The sequence below is a fragment of the Panulirus ornatus genome, chromosome 24 (genome assembly GCF_036320965.1).
Source record: "Panulirus ornatus isolate Po-2019 chromosome 24, ASM3632096v1, whole genome shotgun sequence".
NCBI classification, from domain to species: domain Eukaryota; kingdom Metazoa; phylum Arthropoda; class Malacostraca; order Decapoda; family Palinuridae; genus Panulirus; species Panulirus ornatus.
The window spans coordinates 405,423-432,039 of NC_092247.1; the positions used below are offsets into that span (position 1 = coordinate 405,423).

The 26,617-nt window shown below is 40.6% G+C and overlaps 1 protein-coding gene across 8 annotated transcripts in view; it reads right to left on the reverse strand.

Annotated features, from left to right (window-relative positions):
- Chd1 (chromodomain-helicase-DNA-binding protein 1) overlaps positions 1-26,617 on the reverse strand; it is a 347,004-nt gene that overhangs the window by 97,509 nt on the left and 222,878 nt on the right. For all 8 annotated transcript variants that reach the window (XM_071676943.1, XM_071676941.1, XM_071676940.1 and 5 more), the window contains exons 16-19: positions 22,537-22,761; positions 17,373-17,522; positions 12,735-12,876; positions 1,873-1,976 (exon numbers count right to left, since the gene is read on the reverse strand). In XM_071676943.1, the coding sequence (XP_071533044.1) occupies positions 1,873-1,976; positions 12,735-12,876; positions 17,373-17,522; positions 22,537-22,761 (621 nt within the window). The remainder of the gene's footprint in view (positions 1-1,872; positions 1,977-12,734; positions 12,877-17,372; positions 17,523-22,536; positions 22,762-26,617) is intronic.

The window sequence follows — 26,617 nt, forward strand, 5'->3', positions numbered from 1 at the left end:
AAAGGCCACATTCGTTCACACTTAGTCTCTAGCTGTCATGTATAATGCACCAAAACCACAACTCCCTTTTTACACCCAGGCCCCACAAAACTTTCCATGGTTTACCCCAGACGCTTCACACACCCTGGTTCAATCCATTGAGAGCACATCGACCCTGGTATACCACATCATTCCAATTCACTCTATTCCTTGCATGCCTTTCACCCTTCTGCATGCTCAGGCCCCGATCACTCAAAATCTTTTTCACTCCATCTTTCCACCTTCAATTTGGTCTCCCACTTCTCGTTCCCTCCACCTCTGACACATATTTCCTCTTGGTCAATCTTTCCTCACTCATTCTCTCCATGTGACCAAACCATTTCAAAACACTCTCTTCTGCTCTCTCAACCACACTCTTTTTATTACCACACATCTCTCTTACCCTTTCATTACTTACTCGATCAAACCACCTCACACCACATGTTGTCCTCAAACATCTCATTTCCAGCACATCCACCCTCCTCTGCACAACTCTATCTATAGCCCATGCCTCGGAATCATATAACATTGTTGGAACCCCCATTCCTTCAAACATACCCATTTTCACTTTCCAAGATAATGTTCTCGACTTCCACATGTTTTTCAATGCTCCCAGAACTTTCGTCCCCTCCCCACCCTATGATTCACTTCCGCTTCCATGATTGAGTAAGTAATGAAAGGGTAAGAGAGATGTGAGGTCATAAAAAGAGTGCAGTTGAGAGAGCAGAAGAGGGCGTGCTGAAGTAGTTTGGTCATCTGGAGAGAATGAGAGAGGATTGGTTGACAAAGAGGATATAGGCATGAGAAGTAGAGGGAACAAGGAGAACAGGGATGCCAAATTGGAGATGGAAGGATGGAGTGAAAAAGATTTTGAGCGATAGGGGCCTGAACATGCAAGAGGGTGAAAGGCGTGCATGGGATAGCTAGAATTTGAACGATGTGGTATACTGGAGTCAACATGCTGTCAATGGACTGAACCAGAGAATGTGGTGAATCAAAGGTAAACCATGGAAAGGTCTGTCAGGCCTGGATGTGGATAGGATGCAGTGAATTTTGTGCATAACCAATGACAGCTAGAGAATGGGTCTCAATGACAACAGATTTTCTTTGTCTGTTCCTGGCACTACCTCACCAACATGGGAAACAGAGATCAAGTATAAAAAAAATTAACTCCATATACTTAAGTTTACACAGCAAGTGAAAAGTCATCTTTGTTGAGTCAGTATCACTGGGAGTAGAGTCTCATCAAAAACTTCTTATTCCAAAGGAATCTACGTTTTCCTGCTATTGAAAGTAATGCAGCCTTGTCCTGTAGGTACCTTCAAAAAGGTCTTGGTGTAATACCAGGACTCCTATAAAAATTGGTGCTAGGGTAGTTATACATAAATAAAATAAGTATGTGTATCTGAGGTGTTCCTGGACTCTTGTCTGCTTGACATTACCCTGTGAGTGAAAAGCCACCTTTGGTGAGGCTGTACCACAAGGAATATAGTCATACCAAAGACCCTCTTAATCCAAAGAAGTCTGCTTTCCCAGCTAAAGTAAGTAGTGCACCCTTCAGAAAGGTCCTGAGTAACATCAGAAATATGTACATATTCTAGCCTTAGTTGTGTACCCAGTTTATTGAGCAGCTTCCAAATGGAGGATAAACAGTTGGGTTAACTGCCTTTAACAGGATTCAAACCAGAGTGGCCTCAAGCCAGGATGGCTCATGAATGCATCATGGCAAGCAATGCACCGATACAACACTCAAGAGTCATCTTAATGCAAAAAAAATATCTTTCTCAACATCTGCTGACATGCCAAAGTATATCAATATGTATCTTACAAACCAAATATGCCTGAAAATCTTACCACAGGTTCCTCTTCATTCTCATCATCATCTTTAAACAGCTCTTCAGCACCAAACTTGAGGATTGCATTTAGTTCTTCGCGGTTAAATGGAGTGGAATTTGAGCCTGAAATGATAAAAATGACTTCTAATCTGTGGAATGACTATATCAAGAATTAATCACTGCATTTTGAAATTCATTTAGAAACTAACATCATCTTTGATGATGCAAATACATATTAATCCCCTTCTGGCAGAATTCCTTCTTTCAAAGAAATCAATGTTCTTCAGCAAACAAAAAATACAAAACTAAAACAAAATTTCTGCCAAATCAGAATTTTACATCAATTAGTGGATAAAATATGACATGTGCTACCCTATGTGTTCAGGCTCTTGTCACAGCAAATGTATCAAGGTTTGAACAAGCATAAACAACTTTTTCGGTGCAATACTTTGATTTGGTGTTCAATACCTGCATCACTCTCTGGTTTGGTGCTAATTTCATTTCTATCTTACTTGCTTGCCATTTCCTGCATTAATAAAGTGAAACTAGGAACAGATGAAGAATGGCTTCACTTGCTTACATCCACTAGCTGTCATGTATAATGCACAGAAACCAAAGCCCACAATCTACAGTCTCACCCCATGGACCTTTCTATGGTTTCCCCAGGCGATGGTTAAACCCACTGAATACTGCTACAATGCATTCTAATCCATTAATGCCTCACATCCTCCTATACATTCAGACCCCGGTAACCTGAATCATATTTTAATCTATCCTTCCATCTCATCTTCATCCTATGGAAATATCCAGGATATTGTTTGAAAAACTGAAATTGGCATTCAGCTCAAGTGTAAGGACGGTTGGAACGATGAACTGTTTAACCAATGAGATGAAAAATAAGAAACCCTCGGTATGTAGCAAAAGGGGAAGTGATCACAGGTAGAGATGAAATGAAGAGGAGTTGCAGTGAATATTCTAAAGGAAAGTTAAATGTGTCTGATGGCAAATGTAGGGTGTTTTGGTCATGGTGGTATGCAAAATGAGAGTCATGGAGAGTGGTGAAGACAGAAGACTTGGTGAAAGCATTACGTAAGATGAAATACGGCAGGGTGGCTGGAGTTGATGGCACTGCAGCTGAATATATCAAGGAGTGACAGCAATGATGATTGGCTGGAGAGTGTTAAATCTAGAGTTGTAAGAGTGTTGAATATACCTGGTAAGTTGCATGGGAGGGTACTGACTGAGAGGGTGAAGGCATGTATGGAGAATCAGACTGGGAAGGAGCAGTGTGGTTTCAGAAGTGGTAGATCATGTGTTTACTTTAAAGAATGTGTGTGAGAAATACTTTGAAAAAACATGGATTTGAGTGTAGCATTTATTGATCTGAAGAATGCATATGATAGGGTTGATAGAGATGCTTCATGGAAGGTCTTACAAATATATGGCATGGGAGGAAAGCTGCTTAGAAGCAGTGAGAAGTCTTTATCAAGGGTGTAAGACTTGTGTGCAAGTAGGAAGAAAAGGAAGAGAGGAGAGTGAATGGTCCTAAGTGAAGGATGGTCTGTGGCAGGGATGTGCAATGTCACCATGGTTGTTCAGTTTGTCTTTGGATGGGGTAGTGAGGAAAGTAAATGCTAGTCTAGGAGAGAAGGGCAAGTATGCAGTCTCTGGGGATGAGAGGGTCTATGATGTGAGTCAGTTGTTGTTTGCTTATGATACAGCACAAGAGGCAGATGTGAGTGAGAAACTGCAGAAGTTGGTGACTTAGTTTGCAAGTGTGTGTGAAAGGAGAAAGTTGAGAGTGAATGTGAAAAAAGCAAGGTTATGAGGTTTATTTGGGTTGAGGGGCAAGTTAGTTTGAATGGAATAGAAATGGAGGAAGTAATGTGTTTTAGATATCTGGGAGTAGATAGGGCAGCAAATGGAACCATGGAAGTGGAAGTGTCATAGGGTCAGGGAGGGGTCAAGGTTTTAAGAGCACTGAAGAATGTGTGGAAAGAGAAAATGTAATCTGGGAGGGTAAAAATGGGTTTGCTTGAAGGAATAGTAGTCCCAATGATATTATATGGATGATAGGCATGGGTTATAGATAAGGCTGTGCTGAGGACTGGATTTTTGGAAATGAAATATTTGGGGACAATACATGGTGTGAGGTGCTTTAATTGATTAAGTACTGAAAGGGTAAAAGAGATATGTGGTAATAAAATAAGTGTGGTTGAGAGAGCAGAAGTGGGTGTGCTGAAATGGTTTGGACATATGAAGAGAATGAGTGAGGAAAGGTTGACAAAAAGGTTATGTCAGAGTTGGAGGGAACAAGGAGAAGTGGGAGACCAAACTGGAGATGGAAGGATGGAGTGAAAAAGATTCTGAGCGATCAGGGCCTGAACATATGGGAAGGTGAAAGGCTTCCATGGGATAGAGTGAACTGAAAATATGTGGTATACTGGGGTCAGTGTACTGTTAATGGACTGAACCAATGCATATGAAGCATCCAAGGTAAAAAACCACAGAGGTCTGTGGGGCCAAGCTATAGATAGGGGGCTGTGGTTTCAGTTCATTATATATGACAGCTAAGGAATGGACGTAAGTGGATGTGGCCTGTATATGTCTGTTCCTGGCACTACCTTGCTAAAGTGGGAAACACCAATTAAGTATGAAAAAAATCTGATAACAGTGGAATATGCATAAAATATGAGAAGCAAACTTTGTAACAATGGAAGTGCAGGACGGAAACAGAAAAACGAAGATCAATAAAGAAATGGTGATGAACATACAGGAAGATTTGAAGAGAGTTAGAGGTTGTTAACTGTAAACCAATAACAAAGGAACAAACACTGGAATGAGCATGGTCTAGAAAAGAGATGGAGGCCTAGAAAACAGGCGGAGAAAAACATAAATGAATGGAGATCCATTAGGATAAATTGATGCATGGCTGGAATATGAATACAGATATTACACAACAACATCAAACATACAAAAAAAAACCAGAATGATGACATACACCAGAACTGGCAAGAATATATAAAATAGAGAACTAATCAAAACAGGAGACGAAGTGGGAATGAAAAACAGAACAATAAATGGCGTGAATAAACCAACTACAGAAATGTCAAAACAGTGGAATAATTTTTCGTAAGAAAGCCAAATAAGGAAAGTTCTGGTATGAATGAGAACAGAACAAAGATGAAAACACACATAACTGAGAAGAAAGAACCTTGGAAAATCACATAAAAACAAGCTCTGAATGAGAAATTTAAAACAAACAATAAGAACACATAGCCCAAAGCCCAGCAGAGGACAAATAAAGGAAACATGAATCTTTGGAAGTAAATATGTATAAATATACTATGCCTGGTAAGTGAGAATTAGAAGCGATGCAAAATGTATATAAGTGAACATACTAGGGTTGAGGGACAAGTTAATTGGGAGGTAAGTTTAAAGAAAAACTGGAGGAAGTGTGTTTTAAATATTTGGGAGCGCATTTAGCAGCGGATGGAACCATGGAAGCGGAAGTGAGTCACAAGGTGGGGGACAGGGTGAAGGTTCTGGGAGCGTTGAAGAATGTGTGGAAGGCGAGAACATTATCTCAAGAGAGCAAAAGTGGGTATGTTTGAAGGAATAGTGGTTCCAACAACGTTATATGGTTGCAAGGTACGGGCTATAGACAGGGTAGTGCAGAGGAGGGTGGATGAAATGTTTAAGGACAATATGTGGTGTGAGGTGGTTTGCTCGAGTAAGTAATGAAAGGGTAAGAGAGATGTGTGGTAATGAAAAGAGTGTGGTTGAGAGAGCAAAAGAGGGTGTGTTGAAATGGTCTGGTCACATGGAGAAAATGAGTGAGGAAAGATTGACAAAGAGGATATATGTGTCAGAGGTAGAGGGAACGAGGAGAAGCGAGAGACCAAATTGGAGGTGGAAGGATGGAGTGAAAAAGATTTTGAGCAATTGGGGCCTGAACTTGCAGGAGGGTGAAAGGTATGCAAGGAGTAGAGTGAATTGGAACGATGTGGTATACCGGGACTGACATGCTGTAATGGATTGAACCAGGGCATGTGAAGCATCTGGGGTAAACCATGGAAAGTTTTGTGGGGCCTGGATGTGGAAAGGGAGCTGTGGTTTCGTTGAGTGTGGCAAGATGGTGACTGGAATGGATGAAGGCAGCAAGTATGAATATGTACATGTGTATATACGTATGTATATATATGTATGGCTGATTCATGTGAGAAACTGCAGAAGCTAATGTCTGAGTTTGGTAAAGTGTGTGAAAGAAGAAATTTAAGAGTAAATGTGAATAAGAGCAAGGTTACTAGGTACAGTAGGGTAGTTGAGGGTCAAGTCAATTGGGAGGTAAGTTTGAATGGAGAAAAACTGGAGGAAGTAAAAGTGTATGGAACCATGGAAGCGGAAGTGAATCATGGGGTGGGGAAGGGGGCGAAAATTCTGGGAGCCTTGAAGAATGTTTGGAAGTCGAGAACATGATCTCAGAAAGCAAAAATGGGTATGTTTGAAGGAATAGTGGTTCCAACAATGTTGTATGGTTGCGAGGCATGGGCTATGGATAGAGTTGTGCGCAGGAGGGTGGATGTGCCGGAAATGAGATGTTTGAGGACAATACGTGGTGTGAGGTGGTTTGATCGAGTATGTAAGGGTAAGAGAGATGTGTGGAAATAAAAAGAGTGTGGTTGAGAGAGCAGAAGAGGGTGTTTTGAAGTGGTTTGGTCACATGGAGAGAATGAGTGAGGAAAGAGTGACAAAGAGGATATATGTGTCAGAGGTGGAGGGAACGAGGAGAAGTGGGAGACCAAATTGGAGGTGGAAAGATGGAGTGAAAAAGATTTTGAGTGATCGGGGCCTGAACATTCACGAGGGTGAAAGGCGTGCAAGGAATAGAGTGAATTGGAACGATGTGGTATACCGGGGTCGACGTACTGTCAATGGATTGAACCAGGGCATGTGAAGCGTCTGGGGTAAACCATGGAAAGTTCTGTGGGGCCTGGATGTGGAAAGGGAGCTGTGGTTTCGGTGCATTATACATGACAGCTAGAGACTTAGTGTGAACGAATGTGGCCTTTGTTGTCTTTTCCTTGCAATACCTCGGGCGCATGTGGGGGAGGGGGTTGTCATTTCATGTGTAGTGGGGTGGCGACATATTAAACAGCCACGGAGACATCACACACCCCTGCCGCAAACTGACATTCACTGGGAACCAATCACTTTCCTCTCTTCCCACTTGTACATATGCCTAACATCCTCGGTAAAAACTTTTCACTGCTTCTAGCAACTTACCTCCCGCAACATATACTCTTAATACTTTCCACAAAGCATCTCTGTCCACTCTATCATATGCTTTCTCCAGATCCATAAGTGCTACATACAAATCCATCTGCTTTTCCAAGTATTTCTCACATACATTCTTCAAAGCAAACACCTGATCCACACATCCTCTACCACTTCTGAAACCACACTGCTCTTCCCCAGTCTGATGCTCTGTACATGCCTCTACCCTCTCAATCAATACCCTCCCATATAATTTCCAAGGAATACTCAATAAATCTATACCTCTGTAATATGAACACTCACCCTCATCCCATTTGCCTTTATACAATGGCACTATGCATGCATTCCACCAATCCTCAGACACCTCACCATGAACCATACATACAGTGAATATCCTTACCAACAAATCAACAATACAGTCACCCCCTTTTTTAATAAATTCCATTGCAATACCATCCAAACCCACTGCATTGCCAGTTTTCATCTTCTGCAAAGCTTTCACTACCACTTTGTTTACCAAATCAATCTCCCTGACCCTCTCACTTCGGATACCACCTCAACCAAAACACCCTATATCAGCCACTATATCATCAAACACATTCAACAAACCTTCAAAATACTCACTCCATCTCCTCACTTCACCACTACTTATTATTACCTCCCCATTAACACCTTCACCAATGTTCCCATTTGTTCTCTTGTCTTATGCACTTTATTTACCTCCTTCCAAAACATCTTTTTATTCTCCCTAAAATTTAATGATCCTCTCTCACCCCAACTCTCATTTGCCCTATTTTTCACCTCTTGCACCTTTATCTTGATCTCTTACCTCTTTCTTTTATACATCATACAGTCATTCACACTACTTCCTTGCAAAAATCACCCAATGCCTCTCTCCTCTTTCACTAGCAATCTTACTTCTTCATCCCACCACTCACTACCCATTCTAATCTGCCCACCTCCCACCTTTCTCATGCCACAAGCATCTTTTGCATAAGCCATCACTGCTTCCCTAAATACATCCCATTCCTCCCCCATTCCCCTTACATCATTTGCTCTCACCTTTTTCCATTCTGCACTCAGTCTCTCCTGGTACTTCCTCACACGTCTGCTTTCCAAGCTCTCTTACTCCCACCACTCGACCCAAACATTCTCTCTTCTTTTCTGAAAACCTATACAAATCTTCACCTTCGCCTCCACAAGATAATGATCAGACATCCCTACACTTGCCCCTCTCAGCAAATTAACATCCAAAAGTCTCTCTTTCACACACCTATCAATTAACACATAATCCAATGACGCTCTCTGGCCATTTCTCCTACTTACATACGTATACTTATGTATATCTCTCTTTTCAAATGAGGTATTCCCAATCACCAGTTCTTTTTCAGCACACAAATCTACAAGCTCTTCACTATTTCCAACACTGAACACCCCATGTACACCAATTATACCCTCAACTGCTACATTACTCACCTTTGCATTCAAATCACCCATCACTATAACCCAGTCTTGTACATAAAAGCTGATAACACACTCACTCAACTGCTCCCTCCAGGTGCATAGGCACCAATAATCACCCATCTCTCTCCATCCACTTTCAGTTTTACCCATATCAATCAAGAGTTTACTCTCTTACACTCTATCCCATACTCCCACAACTGCTTCAGGAGTAGTGCTAATCCTTCCTTTGCTCTTGTCCTCTCACCAACTCCAGACTGTAATTACTCCCAAGACATTCCCAAACCACTCTTCACTTTTACCCTTGAGCTTTGTTTCACTCAGAGCCAAAAATCCAGGTTCCTTTCCTCAAATGCACTACCTATCTCCCCTTTTTTCTCATCTTGGTTACATCCACACACATTTAGACACCTCAATCTGAGCCTTTGAGGAGGATGACTCCCCGCATGACTCCTTCTTCTGTTTCCCCTTTTAGAAAGTTGAAATACAAGGAGGGTAGGGTCTCTAGCCCCCTGCTCCCGTCCCCTTTAGTCACCTTCTACAACATACAGGGAATGCACGGGAAGTATTCTTTCTCCCCTATTCCTGGGATAAGAGAGATGCGAGGTAATAAAAAGTGTGTGGCTGAGAGAGCAGATGAGGGTGTGTTGAAATGGTTTAGACATGTGGAGAGAATGAGTGAGGAAAGGTTGACAAAGAGGATATATGTATCAGAGGTGAAGGGAACAAGGAGAAGCGGGAAAGCTCACAACCATATGATATTGCTGGAACAACTATTTCTTCAAACATACCCATTTTTGCTCCCTGAGATAATATTCTCTCTCTCCACACATTCTTCAACACAACCAGAACCTTCAAACTCTCCCCCATCCTGTGACTCACTGCCGCTTCTGTGGTTCCATTCGCTGCTACGTCCACTCCAAGATAACTAAAACACTTCACTTCTTCCAATTTTTCTCATTTCAAACTTACATTCCAATTAACTTGTCCCTCAACCCTGCTGAACCTAATACCATGCAGTTTCTCACTCAAATCAGCCTCCAGTTTATCATCAGCAAATAACAACCAACTCACTTCCCAGGCCCTCTCATCCCCAACAGACTGCATACTTGCCCCTCTCTACAAAACTCTTGCATTTACCTCCCTAACCCCCATCCATGAACAAAGTAAATAACCATGGAAACATCACACACTCCTGTCATAAACCGACCTTCTCTAGGAACCAATCACTCTCCTCTCTTCCTACTCGTACGCAAGCCTTACATCCTCGACAAAATTTTTCAAAGCTTCTGGCAGCTTATGTCCCACACCATATACTTTTAAGCCCTTCCACAGAGCATCTCTATAAACCCAATCATATGCCTTCTCCAGATCCATAAATGCCAAATACAAATCCATCTGTTTTCCTAAATATTTCTCACACACATTCTTCAAAGCAAACACCTGATCCACACATCCTATACCACTTCTGAGACAACACTACTCCTCCCCAATCTGATACTCTGTATATGCCTTCACATTCTCAATAAATACCTTCCCGAGCAATTTTCCAGGAATATTCAACAAACTTAGCCTTTGTAGTTTGAACGCTCACCTTATCCCATTTACCTTGGTACAATGGCACTGTACATGCATTCTGCCAATCATAAGGCACTTCACTATGATCCATACATACACTGAATATCCTTACCAACCAATCAACAACACAGTCACACCCTTTCTTAATAAATTCAACTGCAATACCATGCAAACCCGCTGCCTTTGCCGGATTTCATCTTCTGCAAGGCTTTCACCACCTCTTCTCTCTTAACTAAACTATTCTCCCTAACCCTCTCACTTCGCACACCACCCCAACCAAAACACCCTACATCAGCCAATCTATCATCAAACACATTTAACAAACCTTCAAAACACTCACTCAGTCTCCTTCTCATTTCATCACTACCTGTTATCACTTCCCCCCATGCTCCCTTCACCAATGTTCCCATTTGTTCTCTTGTCTTTTGCACATTATTTACCTCTTTCCAAAACATCATTTTATTCTCCCTAAAGTTTAATGATACTCTCTCACCCCAACTCTCATTTGCCCTTATTTTCAACCCCTGCACCTTCCTCTTGACCTCCTGCCACTTTCTTTTATACATCTCCCAGTCATTTGCACTCCTTCCTTGTAGCTATCATCCAAATATCTCTCTTTTCTCTTTCACTTACAACTTAACTTCTTCATCCCACCACTCACTACCCTTTCTAATCTGCCCACTTCCCACCTTTCTCATGCCACATGCATCTTTTGCACATGCCATCACTGCTTCCCTAAATACATCCCATTCCTCACCCACTCTCCTTAAGTCATTTGCTCTCACCTTTTGCCATTCTACACTCAATCTCTCCATGCACTTCCTCACACAAGTGTCCTTTCTAAGCTCACTTACTCTCACCACTCTCCTCTGCCCAACATTTTCTCTTCTTTTTTGAAAACCTCTACAAATCTTAACCTTTGCTTCCACAAGATAGTGATGAGACATCCCTCCAGCTGCCCCTCTCAGCACATTAACATCCAAAAGTCTTTCTTTTACATGCCATAGTACCATCAGAAGGGAAAAGTGAAGGAGAGCCAGAGTGAAAGAAGTTCTTACTGATGATAATCACACTTCCTTTGTAACAAAGGAATGCTTTGCCTAATGGATAATGTATGTGTAATGACTATAGGCAGTGATAAATTCTGAATGGGAGTCATGAGGGAGGATAGTTTTTCCAAGCCTGATATATCTGATCCCTTGCCTATATGGCCTCAGAACAGGAACAGTTAAACGATGGATTGAGGAAAAGGGTCATCTTGGAGGAAGAGGGGATAAATGCTTCCATTCCTGCAAGAATAACCTCTGCCATGCATTTGGTGAAGGCAGAAGCATCACCACATAAGAGAAAGTAATTTACCCAAGGATGATCAGAAAAGAATTTTATTAGGCTAATACAGTCAGCTTTGTTGAGGTGCTATTATATATGCCTAGAAGGGGCTGCTTGAGGGGGAAGTGCTGCTAAAATGGATATATTTATGAAAGCATGATCAGGTGAACCTACTGGGGTGAGGTTGTGTAGTAGCAGTGAGATGGATTACAGTTAAAAAAAATCCAGTTTATTAGGACAGCAGTCACAGCAGTCAGGGGTGTGGGTAGAGTGGGAGATAATTTGCTCTAGATCAAAGAGAATGGGGAACTTGAATGCTTCAATTCCCCCACTTTCTGTATATATATATATATATATATATATATATATATATATATATATATATATATATATATATATATATATATATAACATCAGAGTTTGGGGACTCTGGCAGGCAGTAGAGTCAAGTGAAAACCCAGGGATTATTAACACCTCATAATGCTTGGGCCGAAGGGCCATAGATCTGATGGACCCTATCATAATTATGGTTAAAAATGACTGAGCAGATTGGAGGTGGTAAGAGTGCTTTTGTGAAGAACGTACGTAAGGTTTGAGTAGGTGAATGGTGCACGTAAGGAGAAGATGGCAGGATTAGCCTGGTAGTCCCATTTTGGAGAGACAGAAATTATGACCACCAATCCTAACACGGGGAGTATAAAATTTTTCTGGGCACCACTTTAAATATATGACAGAAATTTCTTAAACCAAAAATGTTCAAAATACATTAGCTTCAATAACTACACTTTAGTCATCATTAGATAGTTTAGAAGGCAAAGGAATCTACAAATTGGCAACAGTAATATCAATCATATCTATGGTTAATTTGGATTTTGGGGTAAATTTTAACAACAATATCACCATCAAAGCAGACTCAAAGAATGCCACTAAGAACATCAATCTCAACAAAGGTACATTGTGAAAAATTACTACCCCAGTAAATTCACTGATGAAATAAAAAAAAAAAAATGAAGCTGCAATCTATGGGTTTTTCAATCCAAATCAAAGTCCTCACAAACAGCTAATACATTCATCTAACCCCAGTTATTTGGAAAGTTTGTAGTACTTTGATTATCAACTATGATTTAGCCTAGCTTTGATCTATAACACTAAGACTTAACCAAACTATGATACAAAAATTCCTTTAAACTCAAGTATATCAGATCATGATAGTATTAGGCCAGGGAACATACTTACTAGACATCTTTTTGTTGAAGACAGTACGTCCTGAGGTGTCCATAGACTGAATAACGAGGTGATCTAAAACCATCTTCTGTTTGGCTCGTTCAATGATATTTTCCTCAATACTGTTCTTGGTCACTAGACGGTATATGTTAACCTGAATTTAGAAAGTTAATGCACAATGTAACAACAATAAAAGCAATACATAATTTAAGTTTTTATCCTGTTTCCACTTACTGTGGATTTGTATCCTTGTAAGTGAGTAAGATTAACAGTCTGGGACCTAACTCCACAAAGCTAAAAGGTACACATGCTTACATTACTTTTCAGAAATAAGGTACAATTGCTATGCCAGCATATGGTAGTAAGCCATCAAGAACTGGGTTACTAAAACATCTTTGATTACAAGGACATACTTTCTTAAGCAGGAGTCATCGTCTTGAGAGTGGCATGAGAATACTTTGATTAACTTTATAATTCTCTTATATAGACGTAACACTAATCTGCTAAAGCAAATGTTCCAATCTGCTGCTAGTTCATTAGGAATATAGAAAAAGTGATAAACTGAAATAAAAAGGAAAAATTTGCAGTTACTCCTCCTCACTGATATCTAAAGCAACTTAGAATCTTCTACTACCTTTAAATGTTACAATGTAGTTCTTTATATCATCCTTTGTTAAGAACAAAATAGACTTTCATATAACATGCAAAGCAACAAGCATATAAACACATATAAAAACTTTTATAGACAAGTATAACAGGAACTGGAAAAAATCAATACATATGAAAATAAAGGAGTCAACTGGGAGTGCTCATCCTCCTCAAGGGCTCAGGCTGGGGTGTCTAAGTGAGTGTGGATGTAACCAAGATAAGAATAAAGGAGATAAAGATACAGTAAAACCTCATTCATCTGAAATGTTTGGGCAATCTGTCATTTTGAACAAAATTTTCTGGGTATTTGAGTTTTCTTTTAAACATATCAAATAATAATAAAATTGGAACATCCACCACACTCTTAGTGTGAAAAACTCACACTAAGAGAAATCTCATGTAGTGAATCAATAAACATAAAGAGAAGATGGAATGTGTGAAGCAGTTTCATGGTCATCTTTGGTGGATTCTTCCATTACCTTCATGTTATGTAGCTTCTGACATTGAATAAACTTATCTAGCCATCCTTTCCTTGCTTTGAGCAAGGAAAGGATGGCTATGGGATATGGTCTATGGGCTCTGGCTCTATTACTTTGTCTTTACATAAACACTCAAAGCTTTTCAGAGCTTTGGGCCTGACATGAAGGTTACAAAGGCCACTTTTCTTCTTTCTCTCATGCTCTATGTATAACGAGAGCATTTTCTCCAGCTTGTCTATAAATGGATTTCTAATCCTTGTGGTTACTTTGGCAGACAGTGGAGTAGAAAGGACCACAGCACTCTGACTTTTCTCGGCATTCTTCTTCACACTGCAAAATGTAGATTTACCCAGGTTGTAAGATCGCCCAAGTGCTGACACTCCCTCATCATCATCAGCACACTGCAAGATTTCTAGCTTTGATTCTAAGGTCAGAGAGGTTCTATTCCATTTAACTGTTGGTTTTGGGGTATGAAAATCACATTAACAGGCATACCTATACCACACAAGTAGCACAAATCCTCATACAATGGTGGTAACTGCAAGACTGACCCACTGGTGGGAACATGGTGCCCACCACCAAAGACACATGCTTAATCCATCCACCAACCCCCAAGGAAGTTTTGGCACACTCTGATGTGCTGACGCTCCCTCACCATTATCAGTGTGTCATAAATTTCTTGCTTAGTTTCTAAGGTCAAAGAGGTTCTCTTCCAGTTCATTGATGGTTCTGAGGTAGGAAAAGATATTGCTGGAAGTATAGATGCCACATTAACAAACACAAACACAGTAGGTTGCTGGAATATTACATTAGCAGGTATAGATGCCACATTAACAAACACAAACACAGTAGGTTGCTGGAATATTACATTAGCAGGTATACCCAAATTGCACTAGTAGCACAGAGCACACAATGGTGGTAAGACTGAACCATAGGAGGCAATGTAGCGCACTTCACCCAGGACCCATGCTTATTCCACCCACCAATTTTCACTGAAGTTTAGTGCACTTTCACATGCAAACACAAGCTAGCAAATATTGACAGCATAAAAAGAGGGGACTGGGAGAAGTAGGTTCCTCAAATAATAATGATATCAAATATAACGATCCTGAATGAAGCGAGAACTGGTTATCTTACAATATTTTGCCTATCTATTTTAAAAACAATAAATATTAAATATTTCCAGCGGGGGGCTGGAAATCTTCCCCTCTCATTTTTTTTTAAATTTTCCAAAAGAAGGAACAGAGAAGGGGGCCATATGAGGATATTCCCTCAAAGGCCCAGTCCTCTGTTCTTAACGCTACCTCGCTAATGCGGGAAATGGCGAATAGTATGAAAAAAAAAAAAAAAGAAAAAAAAATATGTAAATGCCTTGATATTCTTCTGATGCTTCTTGATGTCATGAATAGTCATCATACTGACAAAGTCCTTCCTATGTGCCACACTGGAATTGTCCTTAGTCAACAAATCTGTCTTATTTTCAAGGCTTAAAACGTTTCCCTTGCATGTATGTGAGACATAGATGGCTATGAAAAGCTGTCAGGCAATTGCTGACAATGCTCAAAAGGGGCCACTGTTCACAACAGTAATCCAGGTTCATGAAATACACAAATGTGCCAGACCAGCACACAACACAACGCCAGAAAGCACATGGGAGATAGTAAACAATCACTATTGCCAAAAAACACCGAGTGTACTCAATGCTCAAAGGGGACCATTGTCCACAATGGTAATCAACAGTACATGAAATACACAAACGTGCAAGACCAGCACACAAAACAGTGCCAAAAAACACATGGGAGATGGTAAACAATCATTGCCACAAAACACCGAGTGATGAGTAAACTCATTGCTGTGCTGCCGCACAAGTGCGATTTGAAACATCTTTATACCATCTTTTTAATTTTTCAAATTCTTTTTCTCAGGTGATCAAGGGTTGACAACTGATATAAAAGAAATACATTGTGTTGAACATTCTGTTGTCTTGAATTACACATAACAAAGGTTTTACAGCAGTTTGTCTGAGAAAAGAAACCTGGATGTTTTGGCTCTCAATGAAACAAAGCTCACAGGTAAAGGAAACTCTCACCACTCTCTTCACCCTGACATTCTCTCTTCTTTTCTGAAAACCTCCACAAATCTTCACTTTTACCTCCACAAGATAATGATCAGACATCCCTCCAGTTGCACCTCTCAGCACATTAATATCCAAAAGTATCTCTTTCACACACCTATCAATTAACACTAATCCAATAATGCTCTCTGGCCATCTCTCTTACTTGCATACGTAAACTTATGTATATCTCTCTTTTTAAACCAGGTATTCCAAATCACCAGTCCTTTTTCAGCACATAAATCTACAAGCTCTTCACTATTTCCATTTACAACACTGAACATCCCATGTACACCAATTATTCCCTCAACTGCCACATTACTCACCTTTGCATTTAAATCACCCATCACTATAACCCGGTCTCGTGCATCAAAACTACTAACACACTCACTCAGCTGCCCCCAAAACACTTGCCTCTCATGATCTGTCTTCTCATGCCCAGGAGCATATGCACCAATAATCACCCATCTCTCTCCATTCACTTTCAGTTTTACCCATATCAATCTAAAGTTTACTTTCCTTATATATATCTATAACTCTGATGCCCATTTCTTTTGGGAACTCCCTCAAGGAGTGGCCACAAGAAAGGAGTCTCCATAGCTGTTGAACTCCAGTGCCACTTTTTAGCCTTCAGTGCCCCACCCTTACCAGGCCACTGGCAGAGGGCAACTCTACCACAGTGTTTTCAAAGGCTCCTCCTTAATGTTCCTACCAACTACATCTACCTAATGTGACTACCTAATATTTTTGGTTAATATCAAAGCATTCAAATAATTTCTTGAACCTTATTACATCTTGAATTAACATTTTCACACTTTAGAACTCCAACACCACCAACTCTTTCCACCACCTACAAACAGTCTGAAAACATTTTTCCACAAATAGTGAACAGGCACACAGAAGAATTTTCACTAAAGTCAAAACAGTGCAAACTAAAACTGCAAACAGCAAAAACTAAGTGTATAAACAATAATAAAACATAAGAATTCAGGTCATATTGCCACCAAAAGTGGGAAATAGGGAGGTACAATTGCGTTTACTCCCTCTGCCCACATCCCCTGTCTATCATACAATGCCACCATCACCTCAACTCTCCTCTCCAAACTATCTCATAGGATTAGCTGTTTAAGGTACTGCACAGCTTTTGAAGCTTTTTAAATCTTTTTATCGTTTTTGTCTATTTTTTTCTATAATCTATTTTTCGTTGAAAGCATTCAGCATACTCTCCAAATAACTTGCAAGTAAATGAATGCTCTGTTGAGCAATCACCTATAACTGCCAAATGTGGTTTTGAAACTTTTTTCAGTTTTCTCGGTGACTACATTATTCACTGTTTCATGAACACTGGAAAAGTTAAATTTCATAAAATAGTGACAAGGTGTATGCTGCACATATGTGGCTTTACCTTACCTGATTCTTCTGACCAATGCGATGAGCTCTAGCTTGTGCTTGAAGGTCATTCTGGGGGTTCCAGTCTGAGTCAAAGATAACGACAGTGTCAGCTGTAGCAAGATTAATACCAAGTCCACCAGCTCGAGTTGATAGTAGAAAGCAGAAATCCTGTAAGTAAAGAATAACCCAAACTTAGCTGTCATCTATTTCACATACTTGAACAATATTACCATGTCATCTCTACTATCTATTTATTTTTGATCTATTTTGCTTTGTCGCTGTCTCCGCGTTAGCGAGGTAGCGCAAGGAAACAGACGAAAGAATGGCCCAACCCATCCACATACACATGTATATACATACACGTCCACACACGAAAAAATATACATACCTATATATCTCGATGTATACATATATATACACACACAGACATATACATATATACACATATACATAATTCTTACTGTCTGCCTTTATTCATTCCCATCACCACCCCGCCACACATGGTATAACAACCCCCTCCCCCCTCATGTGTGCGAGGTAGCATTATGAACGACAACAAAGGCCCCATTCGTTCACACTCAGTCTCTAGCTGTCATGTAATAATGCACCGAAACCACAGCTCCCTTTCCACATCCAGGCCCCACACAACTTTCCATGATTTACCCCAGACGCTTCACATGCCCTGGTTCAATCCATTGACAGCACGTCGACCCCGGTAAACGACATCGTTCCAATTCACTCTATTCCTTGCAAGCCTTTCACCCTCCTGCATGTTCAGGCCCCGATCACTCAAAGTCTTCTTCACTCCATCTTTCCACCTTCAATTTGGTCTCCCATGTCTCCTCGTTCCCTCCACCTCTGACACATATATCCTCTTGGTCAATCTTTCCTCACTCATTCTCTCCATGTGACCAAACCATTTCAAAACACCCTCCTCTGATCTCTCAACCACACTCTTTTTGTTACCACACATCTCTCTTACCCTATTATTACTTACTCGATCAAACCACCTCACACCACATATTGTCCTCAAACATCTCATTTCCAGCACATCCACCCTCCTCCGCACAACTCCATCCATTGCCCATGCCTTGCAACCATACAACATTGTTGGAACCACTATTCCTTCAAACATACCCATTTTTGCTTTCTGAGGTAATGTTCTCGACTTCCACACATTTTTCAAGGCTCCCAGAATTTTTGCCCCTTCCCCCACCCTATGATTCACTTCCTCTTCCATGGTTCCATCCACTGCCAAATCCACCCCCAGATATCTAAAACACTTCACTTCCTCCAGTTTTTCTCCATTCAAACTTACCTCCCAATTGACTTGACCCTCAACCCTACTGGACCTAATAACCTTGCTCTTATTCATATTTACTCTCAACTTTCTTCTTTCACACACTTTACCAAACTCAGTCACCAGCTTCTGCAGTTTCTCACATGAATCAGCCACCAACGCTGTATCATCAGCAAACAACAACTGACTCACTTCCCAGGCTCTCTTATCCACAACAGACTGCATACTTGCCCCTCTTTCCAAAACTTCTGCATTCACCTCCCTAACAACCCCATCGATAAACAAATTAAACAACCATGGAGACATCACACACCCCTGCCACAAACCTACGTTTACTGAGAACCAATCACTTTCTTCTCTTCCTACACGTACACATGCCTTACATCCTCGATAAAAACTTTTCACTGTTTCTAACAACTTGCCTCCCACACCATATATTCTTAATACCTTCCATGTAGCATCTCTATCGACTCTATCATATGCCTTCTCCAGATCCATAAATGCTACATACAAATCCATTTGCTTTTCTAAGTATTTCTCACATACATTCTTCAAAACAAACACCTGATCCACACATCCTCTACCACTTCTGAAACCACACTGCTCTTCCCCAATCTGATGCTCTGTACATGCCTTCACCCTCTCAATCAATACCCTCCCATATAATTTACCAGGAATACTCAACAAACTTATACCCTCTGTAATTTGAGCACTCACTCTTATCGCCTTTGCCTTTGTACAATGGCACTATGCAAGCATTCCGCCATTCCTCAGGCACCTCACCATGAATCATACATACATGACATAACCTTACCAACCAGTCAACAATACAGTCACCCCCTGTTTTAATAAATTCCACTGCAACACCATCCAAACCTGCTGCCTTGCTGGCTTTCATCTTCCATAATGCTTTTACTACCTCTTCTCTGTTTATCAAATCATTTTCCCTAACCCTCTCACTTTGCACACCACCTCGACCAAAACACCCTATATCTGCCACTCTATTATCAAACACATTCAACAAACCTTCAAAATACTCACTCCATCACCTTCTCACATCACCACTACTTGTTATCACCTCCCCATTAGCCCCCTTCACTGAAGTTCCCATTTGTTCCTTTGTCTTACGCACTTTATTTACCTCCTTCCAAAACATCTTTTTATTCTCCCTAAAATTTAATGATACTCTCTCACCCCATCTCTCATTTGCCCTCTTTTTCAACTCTTCCACCTTGCTCTTGACCTCCTGCCCCTTTCTTTTATACATCTCCCACTCATTTGCATTATTCCCCTGCAAAAATCATCCAAATGCCCTTCTCTTCTTTTTCACTAATAATTTTACTTCTTCATCCCACCACTCACTACCCTTTCTAATCTGCCCACCTCCCACGCTTCTCATGCCACAGGCATCTTTTGTGCAAGCCATCACTGCTTCCCTAAATACATCCCATTCCTCCCCCACTCCCCTTACCTCCTTTGTTCTCACCTTTTTCCATTCTGTACTCAGTCTCTCCTGGTACTTCCTCACACAAGTCTCCTTCCCAAGCTCACTTACTCTCACCATTCTCTTCACCCCAACATTCTCTCTTTTTTTCTGAAAACCTCTACAAATCTTCACCTTCGCCTCCACAAGATAATGATCAGACATCCCTCCAGTTGCACCTCTCAACACATTAACATCCAAAAGTCTCTCTTTCACGCGCCTATCAATTAACATATAATCTAACAATGCTCTCTGGCCATCTCTCCTACTTACATACGTATACTTATGTATATCTCTCTTTTTAAACCAATCACCAGTCCTTTTTCAGCACATGAATTTACAAGCTCTTCACCATTTCCATTTACAACACTGAACACCCCATGTATACCAATTATTCCCTCAACTAACACATTACTCACCTCTGCATTCAAGTCACCCATCACTATAACCCAGTCTCGTGCATCAAAACCACTAACACACTCATTTAGCTGCTCCCAAAATACTTGCCTCTCATGATCTTTCTTCTCATGCCCAGGTGCATATGCACCAATAATCACCCATCTCTCTCCATCCACTTTCAGTTTTACCCATATCAATCTAGAATTTACTTTCTTACACTCTATCACATACTCCCACCACTCCTGTTTCAGGAGTAGTGCTACTCCTTCCCTTGCTCTTGTCCTTTCCCTAACCCCTGACTTTACTCCCAAGACATTCCCAAACCACTCTTCCCCTTTACCCTTGAGCTTCGTTTCACTCAGAGCCAAAACATCCAGGTTCCTTTCCTCAAACATACTACCTATCTCTCCGTTTTCCTCATCCACACACATTTAGACACCCCAATCTGAGCCTTCGAGGAGGATGAGCACTCCCCGTGTGACTCCTTCTTCTGTTTCCCCTTTTAGAAAGTTTAAATACAAGGAGGGGAGGGTTTCTAGCCCCCCACTCCCGTCCCCTTTTGTCGCCTTCTACAACATGTGAGGAATGCGTGGGAAGTATTCTTTCTCCCCTATCCCCAGGGATACTACATTCTTTATATAACAATCTAATGGCATTGTACTTTTAAGTATTCCCATTTTCATTCTTATCCAAGGTGTATGGAAGAAAGAATTTTACCTCCACATTCCCTGTGTCATATACAGTGACTAAAAGGGGTGGGAGAGGGAGGTTTAGAGCCCCTCCTTCATGTATCAAAATGTCTAAAAGATGGAACAGAAGAAGGAGCCAAGAGAAAAGTGCTCATCATCCTTAAAGGCTCAAGTTAGGGTGTTTGAGGGTGAGTGGATGTAACCAATACGAGAAGAAAGAAGCTCTGAGTGAAACAATGGTCAAGGGCAAAGCATAAGAATAGTCTGGAAATGTCTAACAGGTAAATCAAGAGTTGGGGTGTGTGTAAAAGCTTAGAAAGAGGTAGCACTACTAATGAAGTGGGATTTGTGGGAATGTGTGAAAGAGTGTAAAAAGGTGAGCTCCTAGACTGATGTGGGTAAAAATTTAAGTGGATTGCAAAAGATGGGAAAGTATAAGTGCATAGCACCTGGTCATGAGAAGGAAGACGATGAGAGAAGTATTTTGGGAGTAGCTGAGTAAATGTGTCAGCAGTTTTGATGCAAGAGATAGGCATTAGTGGTGGGTGATTTAATTAAGAAAGTAAGTAATGTGGCAGCTGAGGGTATAATTGGGAAACATGGGGTATTCAGCAGGGTGAATAGTAATGGTGAACAACTTATGAAATTGTGTGCTGAAAAAGAGCGGGTGACTGGGAATATCTGGGTGATTATGAAAGATGGTATGAGGGCATTATCTGATTACAAAATAATTGATAAGTGTACAAAATAGAGAATCTTGGGTGTGAATGTGCTGGATGGGGTTGCTAGTGGGATGGAAGATCATTAATTGGTGGAAGCAAGGGTGAAGACTGTTATGGTTTTCAGAAAAGAAGAAACACATCAAATTTCCCAAATTTATAGAAACATCTTAAAACATGTTCAGACTACATACTATAACTTAATTCAAAATTTCTTTTCTTATTTCAACAACTTTAATTGATGGATATGAAAATAAGGCATAGGAAAAAGCATAAAAAAATGAAGGATGAGAGTAGGATCTCCATTTTTATTAGGAGATGGTATAGCAAAAAAATCACATGAATATGTGCCAAAAAACATCAAATTTCTCAAATTTATAGAAATACTTTAAAACATGTTCAGACTACTTACAAAAACTGATTTCAAAGCTTCCTTTTTTATTTCATCAACTTTTATTGATGAATGCAAAAATATGGCAAAACTAACTGATTAATGCAATACTGTATGCAATTAATTGAACTATCTTAATGCTCCTAGAGGATACCACTGAAACAATTATCACCTCAGCCTTGAAGAATTAAAATAACTTACATTTGAGCCATCAGCATTGAAGTGATCCAGAGCTTGTCTACGTATTTCCCCTTTAATGGATCCATCCAGTCGCTGGAAGGGGAAGCGGCGGTACTGCAAATACTGTGCCAAAATATCCAGCATGCGTACCATTTGTGAGAAGATAAGAACACGGTGGCCTGTTTCTCGAAGCCGCACCAGGAGTTTATCTAAGAGCATTAACTTGCCACTGCCTCTTAATAATTGCTGGAAGGATCAACATAATAAAAAATTTCTGATCTATAGCAGTAATTTTCTGAAGTTACTTTTTACCTTAAAAAGAAATTCTTAGCTTCTTTACATTAGTTATACACTTTCAACTTTCAAAACAAATTCTTAGCTTCTTCACAACAGTTATACAATCATGTAAAAATATTTGAACTTAACTTTGTTCTGATCCAATCTAAAATTTTTACCTGTGTTCAGGACATATTGTATCTTGTGAACTTTACAAATTATTCATCCACTTGCACACTCTATGTAAATACCTTAAGTTTTACTTCCTCATGCACTTCTGTTTGCAATAATCAACTGTTCTCTTTTTGTTAGTGCTCTCCTATCCAATACTTCTACATGCATCACATTACATTATCCTTTCCAGTTTTAACTACTTTTCAAATGTGCAAAGTAACTAAATTCACATAATACTCTGTTAAATCCATCTGTACTCTTATATAATTCTCAAACATGTCCCTGTTCTGTGCACTCATTCCTATAGCCAGCATATCATCTTATGCCCAGGTTCGCCATCAAAGGAAGGAGCAGACACCACCACTTATTCTAGTAACTCTTCACCTGCAACCTGCCTGCATTACTGTTTTCAGAGAATAAGTACCTACCTTTCAGAAATAAGTAGATATAAATTTCCTGTTCTAGTCAATTCATGTACAACTTAATTTTCTTCAACATAAATTGCTTAATTTGGTAATAACCCAAAATTTTCTTTTATAGTTTTTCAACCTTTATCAATCATTTAGCAACTAAGGTATGAAATCACACCGCATAACTTTTTTTTATTATACTTTGACGCTGTCTCCTGTGTTAGCGAGGCAGCACAAGGAAACAGATGAACGAATGGTCCAACCCACCCACATACACACACATATATTTATATATATTTTTTTTTTTTTTATACTTTGTCGCTGTCTCCCACATTTGCGAGGTAGCGCAAGGAAACAGACGAAAGAAATGGCCCAACCCCCCCCCCATACACATGTATATACATACGTCCACACACGCAAATATACATACCTACACAGCTTTCCATGGTTTACCCCAGACACTTCACATGCCCTGATTCAATCCACTGACAGCACGTCAGCCCCGGTATACCACATTGCTCCAATTCACTCTGTTCCTTGCCCTCCTTTCACCCTCCTGCATGTTCAGGCCCCGATCACACAAAATCTTTTTCACTCCATCTTTCCACCTCCAATTTGGTCTCCCTCTTCTCCTTGTTCCCTCCACCTCCGACACATATATCCTCTTGGTCAATCTTTCCTCACTCATCCTCTCCATGTGCCCAAACCACTTCAAAACACCCTCTTCTGCTCTCTCAACCACGCTCTTTTTATTTCCACACATCTCTCTTACCCTTACGTTACTCACTCGATCAAACCACCTCACACCACACATTGTCCTCAAACATCTCATTTCCAGCACATCCATCCTCCTGCGCACAACTCCATCCATAGCCCACGCCTCGCAACCATACAACATTGTTGGAACCACTATTCCTTCAAACATACCCACCTTTGCTTTCCGAGATAATGTTCTCGACTTCCACACAATCTTCAAGGCCCCCAGAATTTTCGCCCCCTCCCCCACCCTATGATCCACTTCCGCTTCCATGGTTCCATCCGCTGCCAGATCCACTCCCAGATATCTAAAACACTTCACTTCCTCCAGTTTTTCTCCATTCAAACTCACCTCCCAATTGACTTGACCCTCAACCCTACTGTACCTAATAACCTTGCTCTTATTCACATTTACTCTTAACTTTCTTCTTCCACACACTTTACCAAACTCAGTCACCAGCTTTTTGTGTGATCGGGGCCTGAACATGCAGGAGGGTGAAAGGAGGGCAAGGAATAGAGTGAATTGGAGCGATGTGGTATACAGGGGTTGACGTGCTGTCAGTGGATTGAATCAAGGCATGTGAAGCGTCTGGGGTAAACCATGGAAAGCTGTGTAGGTATGTATATTTGCGTGTGTGGACGTGTGTATGTACATGTGTATGGGGGGGGTTGGGCCATTTCTTTCGTCTGTTTCCTTGCGCTACCTCGCAAACGCGGGAGACAGCGAAAAAGTATAAAAAAAAAAAAAAAAATATATATATATATATATATATATATATATATATATATATATATATATATATATATATATATATATATATATATATATACATACACATCCACATCCGCACATATGCATACCTATACATTTCAATGTATACATATATATACATACACAGACATATAAATATATACACATGTACATAATTCATACTGTCTGCATTTATTCATTCCCATCGCCACCCAGCCAAACATGAAATGACCACCCCCTTCCCCGCACGTGCGTGAGGTAGTGCTAGGAAAAGACAACAAAGGCCACATGCATTCACACTCAGTCTCTAGCTGTCATGTATAATGCACCGAAACCACAGCTCCCTTTCCATATTCAGGCCCCACAAAACTTTCCATGGTTTACCCCAGATGCTTCACACGCTCTGGTTCAATCCACTGACAGCATGTCGAGTCCAGTATACCACATCATTCCAATTCACTCTATTCCTTGCACCATTTTCACCCTCCTGTATGTTCAGGCCCTGATCGCTCGAAATCTTTTTCACTCCATCCTTCCACCTCCAATTTGGTCTCCCACTTATTCCCTCCACCTCTGACACATACATCCTCTTTGTCAATCTTTCCTCGCTCATTCTCTCCATGTGACCATACCATTTAAAAACACCCTCTTCTGCTCTCTCAACCACACTCTTTTTATTACCACACATCTCTCTTACCCTTTCATTACTTACTCGATCAAACCACCTCGGACCACATATTGTTCTCAAACATCTCATTTCCAGCACATCCACCATCCTCCGCACAACCCTATCTATAGCCCACGCCTCACAGCCATATAACACTGTTGGAGCCACTATTCCTTCAAACATACCCCTTTATGTTTTCTGAGATAATGTTCTCACCTTCCACACATTTTTAAACTCTCCTAGAACGTTTGCCCCCTCCCCCACCCTGTGACTCACTTCTGCTTCCATGGTTCCATCCACTGCCAAATCCACTCCCAGATATCTAAAACACAGCACTTCCTCCAATTTTTCTCCATTCAAACTTACCTCCCAATTGACTTGTCCCTCAACCCTACTGTACCTAATATCCTTGCTCTTATTCACATTTACTCTCAGCTTTCTTCTTTCACACACTTTACCAAACACAGTCACCAGCTTCTGCAGTTTCTCATCCGAATCAGCCACCAGCACTGTATCATCAGCGAACAACAACTGACTCACTTCCCAAGCTCTCTTATCAACAACAGACTGCATACTTGCCCCTCTCTCCAAAACTCTTGCATTCTTCCCCTAACAAGCCCATCCATAAACAAATTGAACAACCATGGAGACATCACGCACCCCTGCCGCAATCCGACATTCACTGAGAACCAATCAATTTCCTCACTTCCTACTCGTACACATGCCTTACATTCTCGATAAAAACTTTTCACTGCTTCTAACAACTTGCCTCCCACACCATATACTCTTAATACTTTCCAGAGAGCATCTCTATCAACTCTTATATGCAAAAAAAATATTGTCTAATTTCAATTTCTGCCACTAGTCTTCAACTCAGCAATATCTCTTAATAGTTATCATAAATCTATCTACTTATATATATCTATGATGCCTATTCCCAACTGGAATTTCCCCAAGGGGGTGGCCATGGTAATAGTCTCCATAAGTAGTGAACTCCAGTGTAGCTTCTTAGCCTTTATTGCCTCACTCTTAACTGGCAGAGGGCAACTCCAGTTTAGTGTTTGCAGT